This window comes from Drosophila willistoni, assembly GCF_018902025.1.
Source record: "Drosophila willistoni isolate 14030-0811.24 chromosome 2L unlocalized genomic scaffold, UCI_dwil_1.1 Seg168, whole genome shotgun sequence".
In the NCBI taxonomy this organism is placed as follows: domain Eukaryota; kingdom Metazoa; phylum Arthropoda; class Insecta; order Diptera; family Drosophilidae; genus Drosophila; species Drosophila willistoni.
The window spans coordinates 10,119,047-10,142,093 of record NW_025814047.1 but is presented as its reverse complement, the minus strand read 5'-3'; the positions used below and the strand labels follow the sequence as shown (position 1 = coordinate 10,142,093).

Sequence of the window (23,047 nt, the reverse complement as noted above, 5' to 3'; positions counted from 1 at the left end):
GGTAGATTGAAATGACACCAAGCTGAAATTGACAAAAATATATATATAGCAATTAAAAACACTGCAAAGCCACCACCGGACCATTTTTTTCTGAAGGTTACCTATTGAATAACCAAATTCCATTTGGGCTTTCCAACGTTGGCTCGTTTTTATACAATGCACCCATAGGGAAAAATGGTATATTAAAGTTGCTAAAGTGTTTGTAACAGGCAGAAAGAAGCTTTTCTAACCCCATAAAGTATATATATTCTTGATCAGTTGTCAGTTGAACAGTGATGCGATCTAGCCATGTCCGTCCGTTCGTATGAACACCTATGTATGTATATCTTAGAGACTATTAGAGCTAGATCCACCAAATGGTATGTAATGTACATATGTGCCACGCCGCCTCCCGTCACCACAATTTAAACAAAACTGATTTTCCTAAAGACCATAATAGCTAGAGACGTAAAACTTGGCACGTATTCACTTTGCAAGTGCACAGATTTTTTTGTATAAAAAGTTTACACGCACCCTTTAACCGAAATGGTGCATGTGACTAAATTCGCTCTATCATTTTATATTTCTCTATCATTTTATATTTAATTAAGTTTCATTATTTTCGCCCTTCCTACTTGTTTTTTGCAATCCCCTTTGCAAGGATCGGCAAAAGAACTGCGTCTGCATTTGTGTGTGATCTGCTTTCGAGCAATCACGTATTAAGCTGCGAGGAAAGCTGTCGGTTGCGTTTTTTGACAAAGCCTTCACCGATTTTTTGAATAGAACTAAATAATATAGTGGTCCGATACGGAAGAACACACAGTTTAAAATAGCTTAAATACCAAGTTACATCTTATTTGCTTTCAAATTGAAGTAGTAATGTTCATACGCAGCGACGGACAGATTGACATGACTATATCGAGTTAGCTTCTTAATATGATCAATAATATATATACACTGAAAGCTCTAGTCGCGGACATCTACCCCAAGCATGCAAAAATACTGGAACCGTGGCTGTCCGCCCACAGAAGCATTCACTGTATACGCATACTCCCAGCAAGGGTTAATAATATACGTTAAGCACTAATAAAAATATCTGTAAATTCAGATATTCGAAGTTCTTTAAAAGAACTGGTTTGCACGCTTGTAAACTCTTTTGATTTGGCCTTGATTTGTGAATCAAACTGTACTGCAGGCTTTTAGTGCTAATTTAATGAAATCCAACCTTTGGATACATTTTTCGCACTTGCCCATAAAACATTTTTGTAATAAAATTATCCCATAAAACATTTTTAACCTAAAAGCAATTAGAACTTTTCCTCATTTAGGAACTTTTATCTATTTATGACGAGAGTCGTGAAAAATCCAAAGGTGAAGATATTTGGCTTACATAATAAAAATAAATCAATAAATGTAGCTTATAAAATTATATTGCATTTTGTTTCTGAAATTGAGTTCTAATCATTTTGTGATATTTGATTAGAAATTCTCCAAAAAGAAACATGTATATACAGATAAAGCAAACTGAGATACTAGATGCCATAAAAGCGACAAGATGTTTTAAATTGAGAAGTTTTCTGAGCGTTTGGGTTAGTTGAAAAAAATCCTCCAAATTGGAATGGGTGCGCAAGTAGATCAAAGTGCAATAGTGGAGGACAATTCTTCACAACTCTCAACTATAATTAACTTAAAAGAAAACAAAAAGCAATGTTTTAAATGGCCACTACCTTGGTATTACACGCCCACCTTTTTCGCATTCTGGTTGGCACTTTTCTTTGCCTTAGTTTTTCCACTCTTCAATAATTTGCCCTCTGCAGTAAAGATTTATGAGGAATCCGAGAAACCCGGACAATTTGTAGCAGAGAGAGCTGAAAGTAATTTGCTTCAGTTGGACCTAATGGGTCCTAAATTAGCTGGATATGAAACGAATGAAGTGGTTGTGGTGCAATTTCTAATCAATGAGATTGAAAAAATTCGTCTAGATATGCGCAGTGATATCTATGAAATGGAATTAGATGTCCAACAGGCGTATGGATCATATTTACACTGGCAAATGGTGAATATGTATCAGGGTGTCCAGAATGTTATAGTCAAATTGAGTTCCAGACATTCAAACAGTTCGAATTACCTGCTCATAAACAGCCACTATGATTCAAAGCCTAGTAGTGTCGGTTCTGGAGATGCTGAGTTCATGATTACCACAATGCTAGAGGTATTGCGTCAGATGAGCATATCCGAGGAGACTTTTGTCCATCCCATTGTATTCCTCTTCAATGGAGCTGAGGAACAACCATTGCAAGGATCGCATGGATTTATTTCCAGTCACAAATGGTCAGCTAACTGCAAAGCTGTACTCAATCTCGACTCTTGCGGCGCTGGAGGACGGGAGTTACTCTTTCAAAGCGGACCCAATCATCCCTGGTTGATGCGGGTATGTTTAAAGCTAGTCACACATACACACTATTTTTGATACAAACGATTTTATTGAAATTACTAAAATGTGAGTAACAAAAAAAAAAGGGATCATAACAGAATGAGATGTTATCAGGATTTAAAGAAACAAACACACCTTTGAAAACAATTTTGTAAGATTCGAATTATTTGCTAGTGCGGTGATATGTACTATAATGAAGAAGAACCAAAACGCGCTGGGCTAACCTCAAAATTATTTTTCGGTCCAATCATAAAGGTTCCCTCACAAGATATAGTCGCCCGATGTTGATAAAATTTTGCGCAGTCATACGGTCACGAATTTAAGACGTTTTTTTTTTTTTTTTTAGTTCTAATTTTTTCGGCTCCTAAATAACTTAATCGAATAATTTTGTCTGTAATTTGTTGGTTATTGTGTTCAGATTATGAACCGTAAAAATGGTCTTCATAGTTTAATCCGTTTTTTTCACAGTTGCATTTGAACAAAGAGAAGTCTTTTAAATATTGAAGATAGACGTTTGAAATCTTCGAAGAAGTTGAAGATAAAAAAACTAGCAAAACTAAGATAAACTGCATACCACTAATTTTGGATTTAGCCCCAACTTTCAATTTCGGTCCAATTGAAAATCTGAATTTTGTATGAAAATTTTTGGTCCTTTGGGCGAGTCCATTTTACGACACTAATTCATACTAAAGTACTTTTTTTCTTGAACTACGAAAGAAAGTAAATTGAATTTCCCGTCGAATATTTTTCATTAAAATCGAATAAAAATTAGATATTTTTTTTTTTGCCTATCAATATGAGACATTTTATGCAAAACTGCCCTTCTATTCTCCGTCTCTTTCTATATATTTTAATGAAAAATATGTCTATTATTCGATTAAGTTATTTAGGAACCGAGAAAATGAGAACCAAAAAAAAAAAAACGTCTTAAATTCGTGACCGCCACTGTATGATACAACAAATCCATTTTTAAAGTATAAGAAAATTCTAGAACTTGCTAAGAATCGCTAACAAAATGAATATTATTATTATTATTATTATTATTATTATTATTATTATTATTATTATTATTATTATTATTATTATTATTATTATTATTATTATTATTATTATTATTATTATTATTATTATTATTATTATTATTATTATTATTATTATTATTATTATTATTATTATTATTATTATATTATTATTATTATTATTATTATTATTATTATTATTATTATTATTATATTATTATTATTATTATTATTATTTTATTATTATTATTATTATTATTATTATTATTATTATTATTATTATTATTATTATTATTATTATTATTATTATTATTATTATTATTATTATTATTATTATTATTATTATTATTATTATTATTATTATTATTATTATTATTATTATTATTATTATTATTATTATTATTATTATTTCATCACTAAAATTCAAAGAAATATTTCTGCTTGCAGCATTACAAAAAGAGTGTCAAACATCCATTCGCGACAACATTGGCTGAGGAAATATTTCAGGCCGACCTTATTCCATCCGATACTGATTTTAGAATTTTCCGGGACTTTGGACCCGTGCCCGGTATGTAATAAATGTATAGTAATGTGTAGTTTTTAAAAAAGAATAATTCGAAATACCCAACTTATTATACAGGTCTGGACATGGCTGGTGTCAGCAATGGCTTTGTCTATCATACCAAATATGATAGATTCACTGCAATATCCAACAGAGCCCTGCAAAATACAGGGGATAATTTGCTTGCTTTAGTGCGTAGTATTTCTAACGCAGAAGAAATGTATGACACAGAGGTTAGTTAGTTTGTATAAATTACAAATTTGTAATTTCACTGAAATTACCTTTCATAGGCATATTCCGAAGGCCATTCCGTGTTCTTTGATTTTCTGGGTCTTTTCTTTATCTACTATTACGAGTCTACTGGTGTAGCTTTGAATATGTCGTTTTCTCTCGGCGGAATACTTGTCGTGTGTGTCTCATTATGGCGCATGTCGAGAGTATCGTGTGAGAATGTTAGCACATTGGCATGCGAATTCGGCATATTTCTTCTATTGGCCGTTTTTGGATTTCTGTTGGCTTTCGGGTTTCCCTTGTTAATCTCTGTTCTCTACGATGCTGGCGACCGCACAATGACCTATTTCAGCAACAGCTGGCTGCTCATTGGCATCTTCATTTGTCCCTCATTAATTGGCTTGGTATTGCCAACGACGCTATATTTGACTCTAAGAACAAAGGTATGTGAATTATAATTATTAAAACTATACTGCAATTTACTCATATATTGATTTGTAGGAGAAGATCTGCCATGCATATCGTTTACAAATAGCTCAACACGCCCACTGTGTATTTCTATCTGCTCTTTGCATTATTCTAACAGCTGCAAGTTTTCGCAGTGCTTATCTGTGTATGATTTCTCTTTTTTTTTATTTTGGCTCTCAAGTCATAAATCTGCTAAGCTCACTCCACGATCGAGGTATGATGAAACGTTCTCTTCTCCAAGGATGAAGTCTAATCTATCTAATTCTTAATACTAAATAAAAAAGTCTTTTTATTGCAGGCTACTTTTGGGCCCTAATTGTTGGTGCTTGTCAAATAATACCCTTTTTATATTTCGCTTATCTGTTTCATGCTTTACTTATTATTATCATTCCCATGACAAGTCGCAATGGCATGAGCATTAATCCCGACCTATTAGTATCTTTGGTTTGTGCCTTGGGGACTGTATTTGCCATGGGCTTTTTAGCACAGCTGGTAAACATATTTAGGCGTCCCAAATGCTCGATAGGTTTTTTGTCTCTTATTATGTTTATATTTTGTATGATTACTGTTTCCGATGTTGGTTTTCCGTATAGGCCCAAAACGAACGTGATGCGTCTTCACTTTTTGGTAGGTCTGTTAACTGTTTAGCAAATTTTAATATATTCTTGTAAGTATTATAAATTTTCAGGAAGTGCACAGGTGGTTTTACGAATATGACGGCTCACTCAGCTTAGAAGACAGCGGCTATTACTTTGATTTGCAAGACAGGCGCCTGGAATCACCATTACGGGATAGCATGGATCTAACAGGGTTTACTCGTCTTGACCAAGATGACTGCAAGACCAAAATGAAGTGTGGAATGCCTTGTTTCAATCATCGCTGGTGTGCCACTGTTGAGAATGCTCGTTGGTTGCCCCGAATAGAGCCTGTTCAGCTTCCTGGGTTGCCAACGCTGGAGTTGTTAAACAAAACTGTCCTTGCTAACGGTTTTGAAGTGCGTTATGAGTTTCGATTACAAGGTCCGCCACGAATGAGTCTATTTGTAGGACCTTTAGCTGGCGTGAAAATGTTAAATTGGTCTTTCTTAAAAGGAATGTTGGATAATCCAGCAATGTACAAACCGCCATATCACGTATTTATAGCATTTGGAATTGATCATTCGCCTGTCAATTTCTTCTTTCAATTAAATGTACGTTTTTACACATAGTTCATAAACATACATTTTCCCTAACTTTTATTTGTTTGCAGAAGGAAAATGGCAATTTCGCTGAACCTGTTTTTGAATTGGGAGTCTCTGCCCACTATATGGATGATAGTCATAAAAGAGATGACGTGACTAAAGCGTTTTTAGGCAGTTTACCAGAGTTTGCCCATCCAATGGAATGGCCAACGTCGTATGAACGATATATATTTTAGTACCTTTTTAAACCAATTTTTATGACTATATTTGTTGAGTCTTATCAAAAAATCTATCTATATTTGTGTCTATAAATCGATATTTTTCGATAACGTAGTTGTTCGTCATGATTTTGGCTGTGTACAATACTAATAAAATTCAAGGACTGTCATAATTATGAGTTTTATTTTAAAACTGGAGAAATAAAAATTATTTGTAATTTTATTCAATTTGTTCACGCCACCGGGTGAACAGCAGTGAGTGGGGGGTAGGGTTTTTTCCCAAAACGGAATGCGGTCATACTGAGGAGAATGACGAGGAGTTCTCCTTTAAATCGCCATAGTTAATCTAGTACGAGATTTTCCTCCGAGTACCCGCACTTTTTTTCCACTTGTTATTAAAATCTAGTTTAATTTTAATCGAACCTTTGCGTGTGTGCGATTGTTCTATAAATAAAAAGCATAGTTTTAAATGAAGTTCCCGCGCGTTTTTAATTATTTACCAGCTCACCAGACCAGAAGAAATTGGTACCCGCCAACTATGTGTATTTTTATTTGGATCCTCCACGAACACAATTGATTTTCAGAAAAAAAATAAATTCGCAACATAAAAAAATAAAAATAAAAAAATAATGATTGTTTCTTGAGTTTTTTTAGCATAATTTTCTGGCTTTTAGAGAGAGAGTTTAGCAGTGGCGTAGTAACGGGGGACGTTTTGGGGAATTTTGCTCAATATCTTTGATCCTAAAACATATTAACCCCCCCGAAAATTTTTCTTTCTACGCCACTGGACAGGCCCGGAGAAGTTCAATTTGAAGGGCCCCCTATACTACATGCTTGAAAAATTATGTCGAGGAAAATGAAAGGTTCACATTTTTAGGTTTTACATCAAGTATGATCGCTTATGTGAATAAAACAAAAACGACTTCTTACAAACAAACAAACAATTTTATTTGCCTATCTTTTTTCAACAATGCACATCTACGTAAGGCGTAATTTTACTAGATTTTAAATCATCAAACAGTCAAAAGTTTTTGAAGTAAATTGCTCTGTAAGTATAAGGCTTTAATAATGCGTTCATTTTCAATTTCATTCTAGTTTTTTTTTCAACTGCCATAAGCAAGAAAGTTTCTAAAATTTTGAAAACAATGTCTAAAGTTTCAGTAGCTTACACGGCTTCTGAATTCCAGGGGCCCCAGCGTCCATCAGTTTTTTACGTTTAAAAAATGATTCGCACTGAGAACCTCGTTTGAAGGGCCCCTATTGGCTAACTGGTATATTGCTACATTCAACTTCGGTTTTTTAAGAAAATTTTTCTATACTTCATTCGTTTTAAAGGGCCCCAGTCTTCTCCAGTCTCGATTTATTATGGTAAAAAATGATTCTTACTGGGAACCTCGTACGAAGGGCCCTAGTGACTAAAAACTGCTACTCTACTACATGAAATTTCATCATTTGCCCGGTGGGCCAGTCCGGGCCTGCCACTGGAGTTTAGACAAACCCGATATATGTATATCATTTCACCTACATATTTAACACATGATTGGGTATGTATATTAAAACACAAAAAATTAATAATTAATCAATTAAAAATCGCAGATTTTTAAATCATAGTGAAAAATCATAATTTATGCATAGACGATTTGGTCTATTTTTGGCTATCCTAACGTAATTACATATGCCCTTGCAGTCATTGGTAATAATAATTTCAAAAATTTCAAAATTTGTTTTCTGCAACTCAATTCATCAATATACAAACAAAACAATTTTACTCTCTATTTTACAATTTGTTATTCTTCTTCCCTCATTCCCAAAGCAAAGCAACGCACGCATACACATACAGTTTATGTAGCGTTGCGTCTGTGTGTGTATGCATGTACTCTGTTGATGACGAAAGACGTGGTAGACAGCAAGCAGCGCTGCCGGCAGAGCTGGGAGCAGAGCCGATTATTATATTGACTGTAACTTGTGTTATATTTATCCGATCACATTCAAATTTTGGGATCTGGGGTTTTATATCCAATATTATCACATATGTAAATTTCATAGCATACTCCAATTTTTATGAAAGTGTTTCTTCTAGTTCTTCTAGAGCTATATGATATAGTGGTCCGATCCTGATGGCTTTCATACTTTATTTTTCCCGGGTAATAAAAAACCCCAAAAAAAAATTTCATCCAGAAAGCTCTTCTGAGTAAAACGCATACACACAGACTGACGGACGGACAGACGGACATGGCTATATCAACTCAGCTTCTCATGCTGGGTCGGAACCGTCTCCTTCTGTGCGTTAAAAACATCTAATCAATTTTATAATACCCTCTGCAAGGGTATAAAAAAAGAAAGTGATAATTTTTTACCGTCCCTGATAAAATTTTAATAAAACAGTCGAAACAGCATACTTGCATACACCCTGCTTTTTTACCCTCTGGCCACAAATATTTAGTCTAGAAAAACTAGATTTATTGTTTTTGATTGAAATTTCAAAATCATTGTCAAAATCAGTTTAAAGCCAAACTAACAGGAGAAAACAAAAAACAAAATATCAGTTGTGCTACAGAAGTTTACTGACAGTTTTAATTCCGCGCGGAATCCAAATCCCTTAAAAAAACTGGTTGTAAAACTGGTAGGGCTGTCATTATTTTTATACCATACACCCATAGGGTGAAATGGTATATTAAAGTCGCCAAAATGTATGTAACAGGCAGAAGGAAGCATCTCCGACCCCACAAAGTATATATATTCTTGATCAGGATCAAAAACTGAGTCGATCTAGCCATGTCCGTCTGTCCGTCCGTCCGTCCGTCCGTCCGTATGAACACCTAGATCTCGGAGACTATAAGAGCTAGAGCCACCAAATTTGGTATGCAGTCTCGTGTAGTATGTACGCTTATCGAGTTTGTTTCAAATTTTTGCCACGCCCCCTTCCGCCCCCAGAATTTAGATAAAACTGTTTTTCTTAAAAAGTATGGCAGATAGAGACATCAAATTTGGGTTATATACTTGTTTAGTTAGCGCGCAGAAAATAATTGTTCCAACTTTTTGCCACGCCCCCTTCCGCCCCCGGAATTTACATAACTCTGATTTTCTTAAAAACTATGAAAGCTACCGACATTAAATTTGGTATGTAAGCTAGCTTAATAGACGCGCAGATATTGACTATTTAAAAATTTTGCCACGCCCATTTCCGCCCCCGAAAATTAAACAAAACTGATTTTCTCGAAAACTAACAAAGCTAAAGTCACCAAATTTAGTATGTATATTGGCTTAGTATGCGCGCAGAATACATATATTTTAATATGTTGCCACGCCCACTTCCGCCTCCATAATTTAGAAAAAACCGATTGGCTCTTGCAATTTTTTGACCATCGCGATCAAATTTGGCAGACTAATAAATCTTATCTATTTCTATCAAACTACCAAATTTGATTGAAATCGGACAAGAAACATACAAAATATAAGTATAAACGTATTTTGCTACGCGATCCATAAGGGCAGAATTGGTCGTTGGCTAGTGGCGGCGCTAGAGTGCTCGTGTGTTTGTAGAGCGAGATAGCACATGGTATGAGGCATGTTAAATCAATTTAATAGACATACATTTGGTTTTCGAAATTTTAAATATTTGTTTCACCTGGTGTATGGTATACCCAAGTCGGCGAGACGACTTACTTACTTCATTTAAATTAATAATGACAGCCCTGTTTATTTTTTATAACAATAATCACAACCCTACCACAACCAATTTATATATTTTTTTGGGACATGGAATGATTTAAAATTGATTCAAAAAATTTTTTTTTGTATTGAATTACCAAAAGTTTAATTAAAAACTTTCATAATTTTTATTGTTTTAAAAAAACAAAATTGAATTTGAAATAGCGGGCTTATATTTGGGGCATGCAACAATATCAAATGTTTGACGTTTACAGGTGAACGATGCCATTTCAGAGAAATAGTTGTTTTTCTTGCAATGTATTAAAAAACTAAAAGCGTCACTTAATTAACAATACTTTTTTTTATGTTTTAAAACTATAAATAAAACAATAATTTTGATTTCACTTTTCGAACTGTACTATGTGGCAACCATGTTGTTGTCAGTGGATTTATGCCTAATAAAATATCTGGTGATTTGTTATAGCGTGAAATTACAAAAATTAATGTATCAAACCTTTCATTATTTTAGTGCAGAATCATCAGTAACTAAACCAGTTGTCTTCCAACATAAATTTTTTTAATAAAAACGTTGTAAGTATCCTGTAATAGACCATTTGGCCAGCACTGTTTTGACCGACACACTCCATTATTTTTATACCCTTGCAAAAAGGGTATATTAATTTTGGTCAGAAGTGTGCAACGCATAGAAGGAAGCATCTCCGACCATATAAAGTATATATATTCTTGATCAGCACGACGAGACGAGTTCAAATAGCCATGTCCGTCCGTCCGTCCGTCCGTCCGTCTGGATCAACGCAAACTCCTCCTAGACCGTAAGAGCTACAGAGCTGAAATTTTGCATGTAGGCTTGTATATACTGCAGGCGTTGTATATCTCGGATTCAGCCGGATCGGATCACTATATCATATAGCTCCCATACAAATGACAAAGTCACGAACAGTGACTTTTCTTAATAATTTCGGTATTTTCTGAGCTATTATCGTGAAATTTAATATTGGTCAGTTAATTACACATATAAACGACTATGCCAAATTTTATCAAGATCGGGTGACTATATCATATAGCTCCCATAGGAACGATCTTTCGAAAACAGTGACTTTTGTCAATAACTTCGTTACTTTTGACGCAATTGTCATAAAAATTTATATTTCTCAGTTTAGCATATCTATTAATGACTGTGCCAAATTTGATTAAGATCGGGCGACTATATCATATAGCTCCCATAGGAACAATCGGTGGTGAACAGTGACTTTGATCAATAACTTCGTTATTTTCTAAGCCGTTCTTTCGCAAGCATTAGACCTTTTACACAAAAAACTTGCAAGGGTATACAAACTTTGACGGGGTCAAAGTTAGCCCCGGCCCTCTGGTTGTATTTTCATTTGTTTTGAAAAGTAGAAGCATTTTGAAGTACTTTATAAAGAAGTTAAGCAATTTGGAAATTAAAATTAACTGTCACTGTCAGTGTTGGAAGTTTACAATTTTTGGAACTTTTTCAATTTAAATTAAAATAATTAATATAGTAATAGGTAGGTAGTCTTGCGAAAAACTGTTTCTCATGCACGCATAAGGTGAAATGGTATATGAAAGTCGCCAAATGTATATAACGGGCAGAAGAAAGTGTGCTCGTGTGTTTGTACAGTGAGCGAGATGTTATATGCCATAAGGCATGTAAAAACAATTTAATTCACCTGGTGCATGGTATACCAAAGTCATGGAGACGAATTACTTATTTATGTGGTCTTGGAAATTTAAAATATTTGGTGCATGGTATACCTTTAACGTTTAATCTAGGCTTGTCGTATGTTTTTAAAATATCTTATCGATAAAATTTAAGTTTTGAAAAAATATCACTATCACTATGATATGCAACTTTTGGTATGCAACTTTAAAAATATCAATATATCAATATTTTTGGATTTATTTTTATTTTTTTTCACAATAAATTTTTAATCCGTTAGAAAAACAAGAATAATAAGGATAAAGATAAGGACGCTTTTCTAAATAGTTTTTTACTTTATTACATGCCTCTTGGGTTGAACTTTATTTAACACTCAAGAGAACGTAAGCTGTAGTATACAAAAACGGAGCCATTTGCATAAGGAAGGATTTCAGCGAAACTAGAGATAATCTTAACGAACAAAAAATTTTAAGGATTCTTGAATGGTATTTTGAAAATATTTTTGTTTCATATACAGAACTTTTATATTTTTATATTTTCCATGCGGGGTAATACAGATAATAAGTATTGTCATATTATCAAATATATTCAGGTTTTTATACCATACACCCATAGGGTGAAATGGTATATTAAAGTCGCCAAAATGTATGTAACAGGCAGAAGGAAGCATCTCCGACCCCACAACATATATATATTCTTGATCAGGATCAACAACCGAGTCGATCTAGCCATGTCCGTCTGTCCGTCCGTCCGTCTGTCCGTCTGTCCGTCTGTCCGTATGAACACCTAGATCTCGGAGACTGTAAGAGCTAGAGCCACCAAATTTGGTATGTAGACTCGTGTAGTATGTAAATCTATAGAGTTAATTGGAATTTCGACCACGCCCCCTTACGCCTCTGGAATTTACATAAAACAGATTTTTTTAAAAACTATGAAAGTAAAATTTTAATACATACAAAATGTGTGCATTTACTAAGCAAATATACATACCAAATATGGTGTCTATAGCCAGAATAGTCTTTGAGAAAAGCACTTATACTTATACCATACACCCATAGGGTGAAATGGTATATTCAAGTTGCCAAAATGTATATAACAGGCAGAAGAAAGCTTTTCCGACCCCATAAAGTATATATATTCTTGATCAGCATTAACAGCCGAGACGATCTAGTCATGTCCGTCCGTCCGTATGAACACCCAGATTTTGGAGACTATAAGAGCTACCAAATTTGGTTTGTAGTCTCATGTAGTATGTACAGTTATCGAGTTTGTTTCAAATTTTTGCCCCCTACCGCTCCTGCAAATTAAATAAAACCGATTTTTTCAAACACTATACTAACTAGATACACCAAATTTGGTATGTATATTTGCTAAGTAAATGCGCAAATGTTGTATGTGTAAAGATTTTGCAACGCCCATTTTCGCCCCCGTAATTTGAAAAAACTCGATTATCTCCCGTAGTTTTTTACCTTGTTCAATCAAATTTGGCACACTTAAATTTGATATTAATATCCAGCAAAATACCAAATCGGACAAAAAACAGCCAAGTTATGAACATAAAGGTTTCTCCATAAGGCCGGAGATGGTTATTGGCTGGTGGCGGCGCTAGTGTGCTCATGTGCTTGGTTGAGCGGGATACTGAAATATGCTTGTAAAAAGCATGTGAACAGAATTTTTCAAAAAAGCGTAAATGCATTTGTTAGTATGAATTTGAAATATTTGTTTTACTGGTGTATGGTATACCTAATTCGGCGAGACAACTTACTTACTTCATTAAAATTAATTTTATTTTTCAATTATATTATTCCAGATACTAAGATTCGTTAAGGAAATATTTTAGTTGGTTAAAAAGCAAATACTTTACAATAGCGAATGAAAAAAATGTTCGCATCGGTTCAAAAGTTTTCGGATCAAACCCGTTTGAATTTAAAATATCAAAGAATATTTTATGTCCCTGGCCATAATATGTTAACATGTTCCAAACTCTTTTTCCGCGACTCAATTTATCACTGCACAGAGAAGACCTTCCATTTCCATTTCTTTTTCTTGTAATAAAGAATAAAAAATTGCAAAGTAATAACGAATTACTTGCGATCAAGGACTCAGGTGTAGAATTTTGGAAAAAAGTTTCAAGTGATAAATACCCCACGTTAAAAAGATCAATGCTTCAACTAGAATCTTGTTTTGCAAGTACGTATATACATACTTGTGTAAAGCAGCATTTTCCCATATCAATCATATCAAAAATTTGTATAGGTCCAAACTTACGAGTATATCTTTATGGGACTTTTTGCGTTAAATAATGAATAATTTAATAATGCTAAATTGATAGATGATGCAGTGGAGAAATAAAATAAAAAATAAACTTTTTTGTCAGTGTACACAAGCATTACATCTCGCATCGACAAAAAAACAACCCCATTTTTCATACCAGCTCCTCCCTCCCTCTACCAACAAGCTGCGAGCTCGAGATCGCAACCATTTTTCTCCCTCCCCGCCAAAATTCGGGACTTGGCCGTCCCTCTGTCGACAAGCTGCGAGCTCGAGATCGCGACCCTATTTAATGTTATTTATAATGCATAATATCTTACACTTGGCATGGTTCCAAAATGAGTAAAATTTGAACCGCAAAGTATGCTATAGGGATTCAAAGAATTTGCATCTTTTTAATTTTAAAGAATCATCAATCTTATGCAGCTCACAAATTGTTTAATTGTAATTTTTGCAAACAAGAGCTATATTTCTTGAACAGGAAATTCTAAAATCGGTTAAAAATGAACATTTTTAAACTTTCTATAGTATACTTTTGGGTGCCTAAGTTCCATATCCTGATTTCACGAAATCTGGATGTGATGGGCAAAAGCCGAGTATGTAGTCAGAATCAGTGTACCTGAATTAGTTAAAAACACCTCTCAAGTTAACGTCACCAAAAATCATGTCGGCCCGTGTAATTATATAGTAAAATATCATTTTATAAAAATTGAATGCCACCAGTCGCAGGTGGCCAGAGCGAAAAATGTGACAGTCTCGGCGACTATAGGGACAAAAGCGACACAATACTCGATTGTCCCGCGTTCAGCAAGACATTTGTACATTTCTCTTAGCGAGTGGAGCGACAATTGTCGCTAGGTTGTCGTTCTGGTCTTGAATGCTAGGACACGCAATGTTATTTTTTTGGACAATCTCGAAGAATATGGATCAAGAAAACGAACTGGGCAAAAACAGTTGCTAAGTGCGCGGAATAAACGCAAATGGATTAACAAAGCCAGCAACAGATCAACCTCTTGTAGAGCTTCGGCCTCACATGTGGGCGGATCTGTGTCAGCGATGACTGGTCTAAGCTGACCAAAGCACCCATGTTGCTAAGTCGCCACAAGGTTGCTCGACTCGACTTTGCCGAAAGACATACTGTGATTGATTGGACAGCAGTGCGTTTGAATCATCCTCTTCTGGCTTACAGAATATTTATAACTTTTTACCCTAACAGGTCATATTTTCTGATGAGAAGAAGTTTAACCTGGATGGTCCTGATGGCTTTTCTTATTGACATGATTTGAGAAAAGATCCAATGTTTTTTTGCAAGTAGAAACTTTTTAATTGGCTTTGTCATGATCAGTGACAAGTATATTCAGGCTCTGTATAGTAGTCTCATTTTATTTTTAAGGGAATTTCATGAAAAAACAATGGTATTCCAACAGGATAACGTCAGAATCCATTTGAGCAGACTTACAAGGGAGTATTGGAGGAATGTCATGTTGATGTCCTTGACTGGCCAGCATGTTCTCCAGATCTCAATCCGATAGAAAATGTCGGGGGTATTCTTGCAAAATGGTTGTATGCCAATAATCGCCTATTTGAGACAGTTGGAGATCTTAAAACGCAAATTCTAAATAAATGGCAAATTCTCAAAAAAGGACCTTTTATTAAATTTAGTGGCTTCAATGAGGAAGAGGATTTTTGAGTTAACTAAGGTAAATGGAGGCCGCACTAAATATGAATATTCGTTTTTCTATCATTCCGCAACGGTTTCGGAAAAGTGTGCAACGCATAGAACGAAGCATTTCCGACCATATAAGCTATGTATATATATTCTTGATCAGCATGACGAGACGAGTTCATATAGCCATGTCCGTGCGTCTGGATCAACGCAAACTCCTCCTAGACCGTAAGGGCTACAGAGCTGAATTTTGCATGTAGGTTTGTATATACTGCAGGAGTATATATATCTCGGATTCAGCCGGATCGGACCACTATATCATATGGCTCCCATACAAACGACAAAGTCACGAACAGTGACTTTTCTCAATAACTTCGTTATTTTCTGAGCTATTGTCGTGAAATTTAATAATGGTGAGCTTATTACACCTATAAATGACTGTGCCAAATTTCCTATGTTAAGATTGTAGGCCGTTCTTTCACAAATATTAACCTTTTTAGATAAAACGTTTTTCCACTTTGATGGCTATATACCAAATGAAGTAAGTAAGTCGTCGCGCCGACTTAGGTATACCATACACCAGTAAAGCAAATATTTCAACTTTATTAAACAAATGCATTTTCACATGCTTTTTACAAGCATAGCTAAGTATCTCGCTCACTGAATCATACGAGCACCCTAGCGCCCCCACCAGCCAACGGCCAACTCCGGCCTTATGGAAAAACGTTTATATGCATAACTCGACTGTTTTTTGTCCGATTTTGATCAAATTTTCTATTTTGCTAGATATTAGTATTAAATTTAAGTGTGCCAAATTTGATTGCATAAGGTAAAAAAATACGGGAGATATTCAAGTTTTTCAAATTACGGGGGCGGAAAAGGGCGTGGCAAAATTTTTATACATACAAAATGTGTGCATTTACTAAGCGAATATACATACCAAATATGGTGTCTCTAGCTGGAATAGTTTTTGAGATAAACGCTTTTTTTAAATTGCGGGGGCGGAAAGGGGCGTGGCAAAAATTTGAAACAAACTCGATAAGCGTACATATTACACGAGACTGCATACCAAATTTGGTGGCTCTAGCTCTTATAGTCTCCGAGATCTAGGTGTTCATACGGACGGACGGACGGACAGACGGACATGGCTAGATCGACTCGGTTTTTGATCCTGATCAAGAATATATATACTTTGTGGGGTCGGAGATGCTTCCTTCTGCCTGTTACATACATTTTGGCGACTTTAATATACCATTTCACCCTATGGGTGTATGGTATAAAAAGTTGGTAAAAAGGGTATACAAACTTTGACGCGGTTGAAGTTAGCCCCGGCACTCTGGTTTTTGTATAAGTCTTTCTCAAATTATTGTTGTAAAGGCCTATAAACAAAAAGTTGACAAAGATAGCCCTACAATGTCCCGCAACATACGTCAACATAATACATATATATGTACATATGTATGTATGTATGTACATACTTATGTAGTTAAAAGTAACATACCCTCTTGGCAAGAGTAGAAACATCAACAAAAAATACGGTATTCTACCATAAAAGTTAATTATCTTAGTGCTAGAGTAAAAAGATAACAAATTTATGCTAAAGCAAAAAGCTATAAAACTTGGTTAACAATCATATGGGAAATTTTAGGTTAGTCTGCGCGAGCAAATTTAGTTGCACGTCGCGAGTCTTTGTGGAAACAATCATTTCAAAAATGCGGCATAAGGATAAAAATAGTGTAAAATATCAAAGAAACTAACGTCGGCTATGCCGAAGTTTATATACCCTTGCAGTCCTTGGCAACAATATATTTACTTTTTGAAATTTCTTTCCCTGCAACTCAATTCATCAATACACAAACAAAACATTATTTCTCTTTTTACTACAATTTTTTCTTCTTCTTCCATCATTCCCCAAGCAAAGCACGGCACGCATACACATACAGTTCATTTAGCGTTGCGTCTGTGTGTGTATGTGTGTGCTCTGTTGATTTAATGATGACGTAGTAGGCAGCGCTTGAGCCGATTTATATTGACTGTAACTTGTGTTCTATTTATCCGATCAGATTCAAATTTTGGGATCTGAGTTTTTATATCCAATACCATTATCCAGTAGTAAATTTCATGGGGATACTCCAATTTTTATGAAAATATTTCTTCCAGAGCTACATATATGATATAGTGGTCCGATCCTGACAATTTTCATACTTTATTTTTCCTTGGTAATAAAAAGCCCCAAGAACATATATACTTTATGGGGTCGGAAACGTCCCCTTCTGTGCGTTACAAACATCTGACCAATTTTTTAATACGCTCTGCAAGGGTATAAAAAGTACTATGGAAAACATTAAGCACCAATACTAATTTTGGTCACTTTTTCAAAGGTATTGGGGACCTCAAATGAGGGAGTAACAGAGCAGGATATCGACACTGTCGAGGTCGAGATGAGTATTGAAGCTAAACGGAGTTGTAAACAGTTGCCTTGGTACTTTGGCGCTGGATTTCTGATGGCTTGGATGGCTCTGTTTTATGCGATTGTGATACCGTTATCTAATTCCTTACCAAATGGGCTGAAGGTAGCAGAGGAAATAGAAAAACCTGGAGAATTTGTAGCGGAACGAGCAGAAATCTTGCTCCTTGAAATCGACAGAATGGGACCACGTGTGGCCGGAGATGTAGCCAACGAAGTTGTAATTTACGATTTTCTGCTCAATGAAATTGAAAAAATTCGTTCAGAAATGGTCACAGATTTATTTGAATTGGAGGTGGATGTTCAGCATGTGTCGGGTTCCTATATGAGAGACCAATTGATGAATGTTTATCGGGGTGTACAAAATGTGATAGTAAAACTAAGTGCTAAAAATTCCAATAGCACATCGTATTTGCTGTTGAATAGTCACACCGATACCAAGCCGGGAGCGTGGGGTGAGATAGAAGCTATAACCAAAATTCCATGCATATTGTTAATCTTTTCAAACAGGTGCGGGGGATGATGCCTTTATGGTAGTGGTCATGTTGGAAGTCTTACGCCAGATGTCCATATCTGAAAAGACGTTTCTTCATCCAATTGTTTTTTTATTTAATGGAGCTGAGGAGCAATCATTGCTAGCCGCTCACGGGTTTATTACACAGCACAAGTGGGCCACAAGTTGCAAAACCGTAATTAACCTTGAAGGCGCTGGCTCGGGTGGCCGTGAAATACTTTTCCAAAGCGGACCTAATCATCCATGGCTAATGAGGGTATGAGCATGAATGATTAGTTATTAGTTAAAAATATCGACGAAGCTGAATAATTCCTAAAATCATGCCTATGCCTCTGACTTTATTATCCAAATAGTTTTCTTACCAGTTTTACGAACACCTCACTAATTATACCCTTGCAGAGGGTATTATAAAATTAGTCGAATGTTTGTAACGCACAGAAGGAGACGTTTCCGACCCCATAAAGTATATATATTTTTGATCAGCATGAGAGGCTGAGTCTATATAGCCATGTCTGTCTGTCCGCCCGTCCGTCCGTCGGTGCGTATGCGTTTTACTCAGTCATCTTAAAAGCTATCGGGCTGAAATTTTTTGTTCTTTTTATTATCTGGATCAGATAAAGTATAAAAATTATCAGGATCGGACCACTATATTATATAGCTTTAGAAGAAACATTTTCATAAAAATGTATAAAAATTCGAGTGCATACACACACAGACGCAACGCTACATAAACTGTATGTGTATGCGTGCGTTGCTTAGCTTTGGGAATGAGGGAAAAGAAGAACAAATTGCAGTATAAAAAGTAAAATTGTTTTGTTTGTATATTGATGAATTGAGTTGCGAAAAACAAATTTTGAATATGTAAAATTATTATTACCAAGGACTGCAAGGGTATATAAACTTCGGCATAGCCGAAGTTAGCTTCTTTGAAATTTTTTTTTTATACCATTCTTAATTATTACCCCTAGCATTACAGAAATAGTGTGAAACATCCATTTGCGACTACACTTGCAGAGGAAATATTTCAAGCCGGACTTATTCCTTCCGATACTGATTTTAGAATTTTCCGTGATTATGGACCCGTGCCAGGTGACTTTTTAAATAGCTACTTTTCCCAAATAGTAAAGAACAAAATCTTTCATTCTTCAGGGCTGGATATGGCCACGGTAAAAAATGGATTTGTTTACCATACAAAGTTTGACCGATGGGCACTCATATCTCAGGACTCACTCCAAAACTCAGGCGACAACATCTTAGCTTTAACACGTAGTATTTCTAACGCAGAAGAAATGTATGACATAGAGGTTAGTTAGTTTGTATAAATTACAAATTTTTAATTTCACTGAAATTACCTTTCATAGGCATATTCCGAAGGCCATTCCGTGTTCTTTGATTTTCTGGGTCTTTTCTTTATCTACTATTACGAGTCAACTGGTGTAGCTTTGAATATGTCATTTTCTCTCGGCGGAATACTTGTCGTGTGTGTCTCATTATGGCGCATGTCGAGAGTATCGTGTGAGAATGTTAGCACATTGGCATGCGAATTCGGCATATTTCTTCTATTGGCCGTTTTTGGATTTCTGTTGGCTTTCGGGTTTCCCTTGTTAATGTCTGTTCTCTACGATGCTGGCGACCGCACAATGACCTATTTCAGCAACAGCTGGCTGCTCATTGGCATCTTCATTTGTCCCTCATTAATTGGCTTGGTATTGCCAACGACTCTATATTTAACTCTAAGAACAAAGGTATGTGAATTATAATTATTAAAACTATACTGCAATTTACTCATATATTGATTTGTAGGAGAAGATCTGTCATGCATATCGTTTACAAATAGCTCAACACGCCCACTGTGTATTTCTATCTGTCATTTGTATTATTCTAACGATTGCAAGTTTCCGTAGTACGTATCTGTGTATGATTTCTCTACTTTTTTATTTCGGCTCTCAAGTCATAAATCTGCTAAGCACACTCCACAATCGAGGTAAGATAAATGTGCCCTTATCTAAGGCAATAACTTTAACACTTTTTATGATTGCAGGCTACTTTTGGGCACTTATAATTAGTGCTGGTCAGATAATACCCTTTTTATATTTAAGTTATAGATTTTATAGTATCATATCGATTGTCATTCCAATGACAGGTCGAAACGGCCTCTCTCCTAATCCGGACATGTTAGTTGCCTTGTTGTGTGCCTTGGGTTCTATCTTGTCGTTTGGTTTTCTGGTAGGATTTCTAAATCTTTTAAGGTCGTTGTTATTGTATTCTCTATATTTAGGCACCCCTCATCAATGCATTCCGTCGCCCAAACTGTATAATCGGCGGATTGGTCCTAACAATGTTTATATTCTGCATGATAACTCTCTCACACATCGGTTTTCCATATCGATCGAAAACTAACGTAATGCGTGTTGATTCAATGGTATGGTTCAATGGTTTAATCTTTGATTCCTTGTGTTGTTAGTCAACTTAGAACACTTTTAAATTTCTAGCAAGTGAATCGCAGGTTCTATGATTATGATGGCAGTTTGAGTCTTGAAGATTCTGGTTACTACCTTCATTTGTTGGATCGGCATAGGGAGCAGCCACTTCATCAGACTATGAATTTGACTAATTTGCAACGACTGGGAGACACTTGTGGCGACGAGCTGATGTGCGGCATTCCGTGTTATCGATGGTGTGCCTCTAGAAATGAGGCTCGATGGTTACCTAGACGGGAACCTGTAGAATTACCCTATCCCACAGTGTTGGAACTTATCAACAGAACCGTCCTAGATAATGGCTATCAAGTACGATACTTCTTTCGACTGAGTGGGCCCCCAAATCTTGGTTTGTTTGTTAAGCCTAAATTGGGCGTGAAACTATTAAAATGGTCCTTCGATCAAAAGATGCTCGACTATGCGGGTACGTACAAACCGCCTCTTCAAATTTTAATCACATCTGGAAAAGACAATTCGCCTATTGATTTTTATTTTGAGCTTTTGGTAAGTTGATAATATAAAGGATACAGATAAAACATTTTTTTTAAATTGAATGCGCTGTTTTTTGTTTTTTTTTTGTTTTAGAAAAGTGACGACAATTCGGATATGCCAGTATTTGAGCTTGGAGTTTCGGGACACTATGCGAGTCCCACAGCTAGGCGAGATAACTCAAGTTTGGAGTTTCTTAAAACTCTTCCGGATTTTGCCTACTCAATGGAATGGCCAAGCAGCTATGAAAGACATATATTTTAAAGAAATTTGTTCTATTCGATTAGAAATCGCCAAGAATTACATTTTTTTTTGGCTCTAGAATTGTTTTTTGCGCACCATTAATCCTTGATGTACAAATATTTTTACAAACCATTTTGTCTATCTTGGGTACTGGAATTTTATAATATGCCTAATTATTTTTATTGAATTTAGCTTTTTACATTTAATTGTTAAATGCAAGATATATTACAACATAAAATCAATATGCCAATTCAATATTGGTAAAACTCGTTTATACGTATATTTTCCATGTTTCTAGATTTTAATATAATTTGCTAGGTTGTAGATATTAATACGGCTAATTAGTGTGCTGAAACTGGGTTCGATAGTCCGAAAATTCCCACAGGTAATCGGTTATGAAGGCGAAAGTGGGAGATCTACGTGTTCATACGGACAGACGGACGGACATGGCTAAATCGACTCGGCTGTTAATCCTGATCAAGAGTATAATCGATTTTATTTATACATTTGTAATACATATGTATTATGTATATACGTATTTTGTATTGTATTATGTATATATGTATTTTTTCTACCTTAAACCCCATAACGTTGTCCGTCCGTCTGTTCGTATAAACAATCAGATTTCGGAGACTATGAAAGCTACAGTCACCAAATTTGATGTATAGACACCTGTAGTATGCAAAGTAGTCGAGTTTATATGAAATTTTTGCCATGCCCGTTTCCGCCTCCACAATTGAAAAAAAAGTTTATTTCAAAGACTATTCTAGCTAGACAATCATTGCTTTGAAAATGCGCACTATTTGTATGTATAAAAATTTTGCCACGCCCCTTTTCGCCCCCGTAAAGGGAGATCCCTTAGTTTTTTACCTTGTCCAATCAAATTTGGCACACTTAAATTTGATATTAATATCCAACAAAAAAGCAGCCAAGTTATAAATATAAACGTTTTTCCATAAGGCCGGTGATGGCCGTTGGCTGGTGGCGGCGCTAGTGTGCTCATATGCTTGGGTGAGCGAGATACTATAATATGCTTGTAAAAAGCATATGAACTGAATTTTAAAATACGTAATTCATTTTAAAAATACATAAATGCGTTTGTTATGATAAATTTGAAATATATGTTTTACTGGTGTATGGTAGGTATACCTAAGTCGTCGAGGCGACTAACTTACTTCATTTTTAGTGCATCTGATTTGGAATACGGCTTTACAGCCTATAGGAACGATCGGACGAAAATATTGATTTTTCCTGCTGTTCCTGATTTCAGTTTATTTGTCATATTATAATACACTTGCAAAAGGGTATATTTAGTTTGGTCAGAACTGTTCAACGTATAAAAGGAAGAATCTCTGACCTTATAAAGTATGTATATATATTCTTGATTAGCATGACGAGACGAGTTCAAATAGCCATGTCCGTCGGTCCGGATCGTCGTGATATCTTCCTAGAGCGTAGGAGCTACAGGGCTGA

The 23,047-nt window shown here is 35.4% G+C and overlaps 2 protein-coding genes across 2 annotated transcripts; both read left to right on the top strand.

Moving 5' to 3' along the window:
- Positions 1-1,597: 1,597 nt before the first annotated feature.
- Positions 1,598-6,264, top strand: LOC6652458 (endoplasmic reticulum metallopeptidase 1). The gene is made up of 8 exons (XM_002074556.3): positions 1,598-2,410; positions 3,880-4,000; positions 4,073-4,227; positions 4,285-4,668; positions 4,727-4,907; positions 4,992-5,320; positions 5,382-5,882; positions 5,942-6,264. The coding sequence occupies exons 1-8, from the start codon at positions 1,598-1,600 to the stop codon at positions 6,107-6,109; spliced, it is 2,652 nt and encodes an 883-aa protein (XP_002074592.1). The 3' UTR covers positions 6,110-6,264.
- Positions 6,265-17,068: 10,804 nt separating this feature from the next.
- On the top strand, positions 17,069-21,737 carry LOC124459857 (endoplasmic reticulum metallopeptidase 1-like). The gene is made up of 11 exons (XM_047009629.1): positions 17,069-17,117; positions 17,763-18,303; positions 18,359-18,618; positions 19,331-19,451; positions 19,512-19,666; positions 19,724-20,107; positions 20,166-20,346; positions 20,404-20,588; positions 20,641-20,784; positions 20,855-21,346; positions 21,428-21,737. The coding sequence occupies exons 1-11, from the start codon at positions 17,094-17,096 to the stop codon at positions 21,593-21,595; spliced, it is 2,655 nt and encodes an 884-aa protein (XP_046865585.1). The 5' UTR covers positions 17,069-17,093; the 3' UTR covers positions 21,596-21,737.
- Positions 21,738-23,047: the final 1,310 nt, after the last annotated feature.

Bases quoted from the DNA above. Each gene is read 5' to 3' on its own strand.
- LOC6652458 (XM_002074556.3), top strand. From the start codon at position 1,598: ATGGGTGCGCAAGTAGATCAAAGTGCAATAGTGGAGGACAATTCTTCA. The intron at 2,411-3,879 runs GTATGTTTAAAG...TTCTGCTTGCAG, and splicing joins ATCATCCCTGGTTGATGCGG to CATTACAAAAAGAGTGTCAA. The intron at 4,669-4,726 runs GTATGTGAATTA...ATTGATTTGTAG, and splicing joins ATTTGACTCTAAGAACAAAG to GAGAAGATCTGCCATGCATA.
- LOC124459857 (XM_047009629.1), top strand. From the start codon at position 17,094: ATGCGGCATAAGGATAAAAATAGT. The intron at 18,304-18,358 runs GTGAGATAGAAG...CTTTTCAAACAG, and splicing joins TACCAAGCCGGGAGCGTGGG to GTGCGGGGGATGATGCCTTT. The intron at 21,347-21,427 runs GTAAGTTGATAA...TTTTTGTTTTAG, and splicing joins ATTTTTATTTTGAGCTTTTG to AAAAGTGACGACAATTCGGA.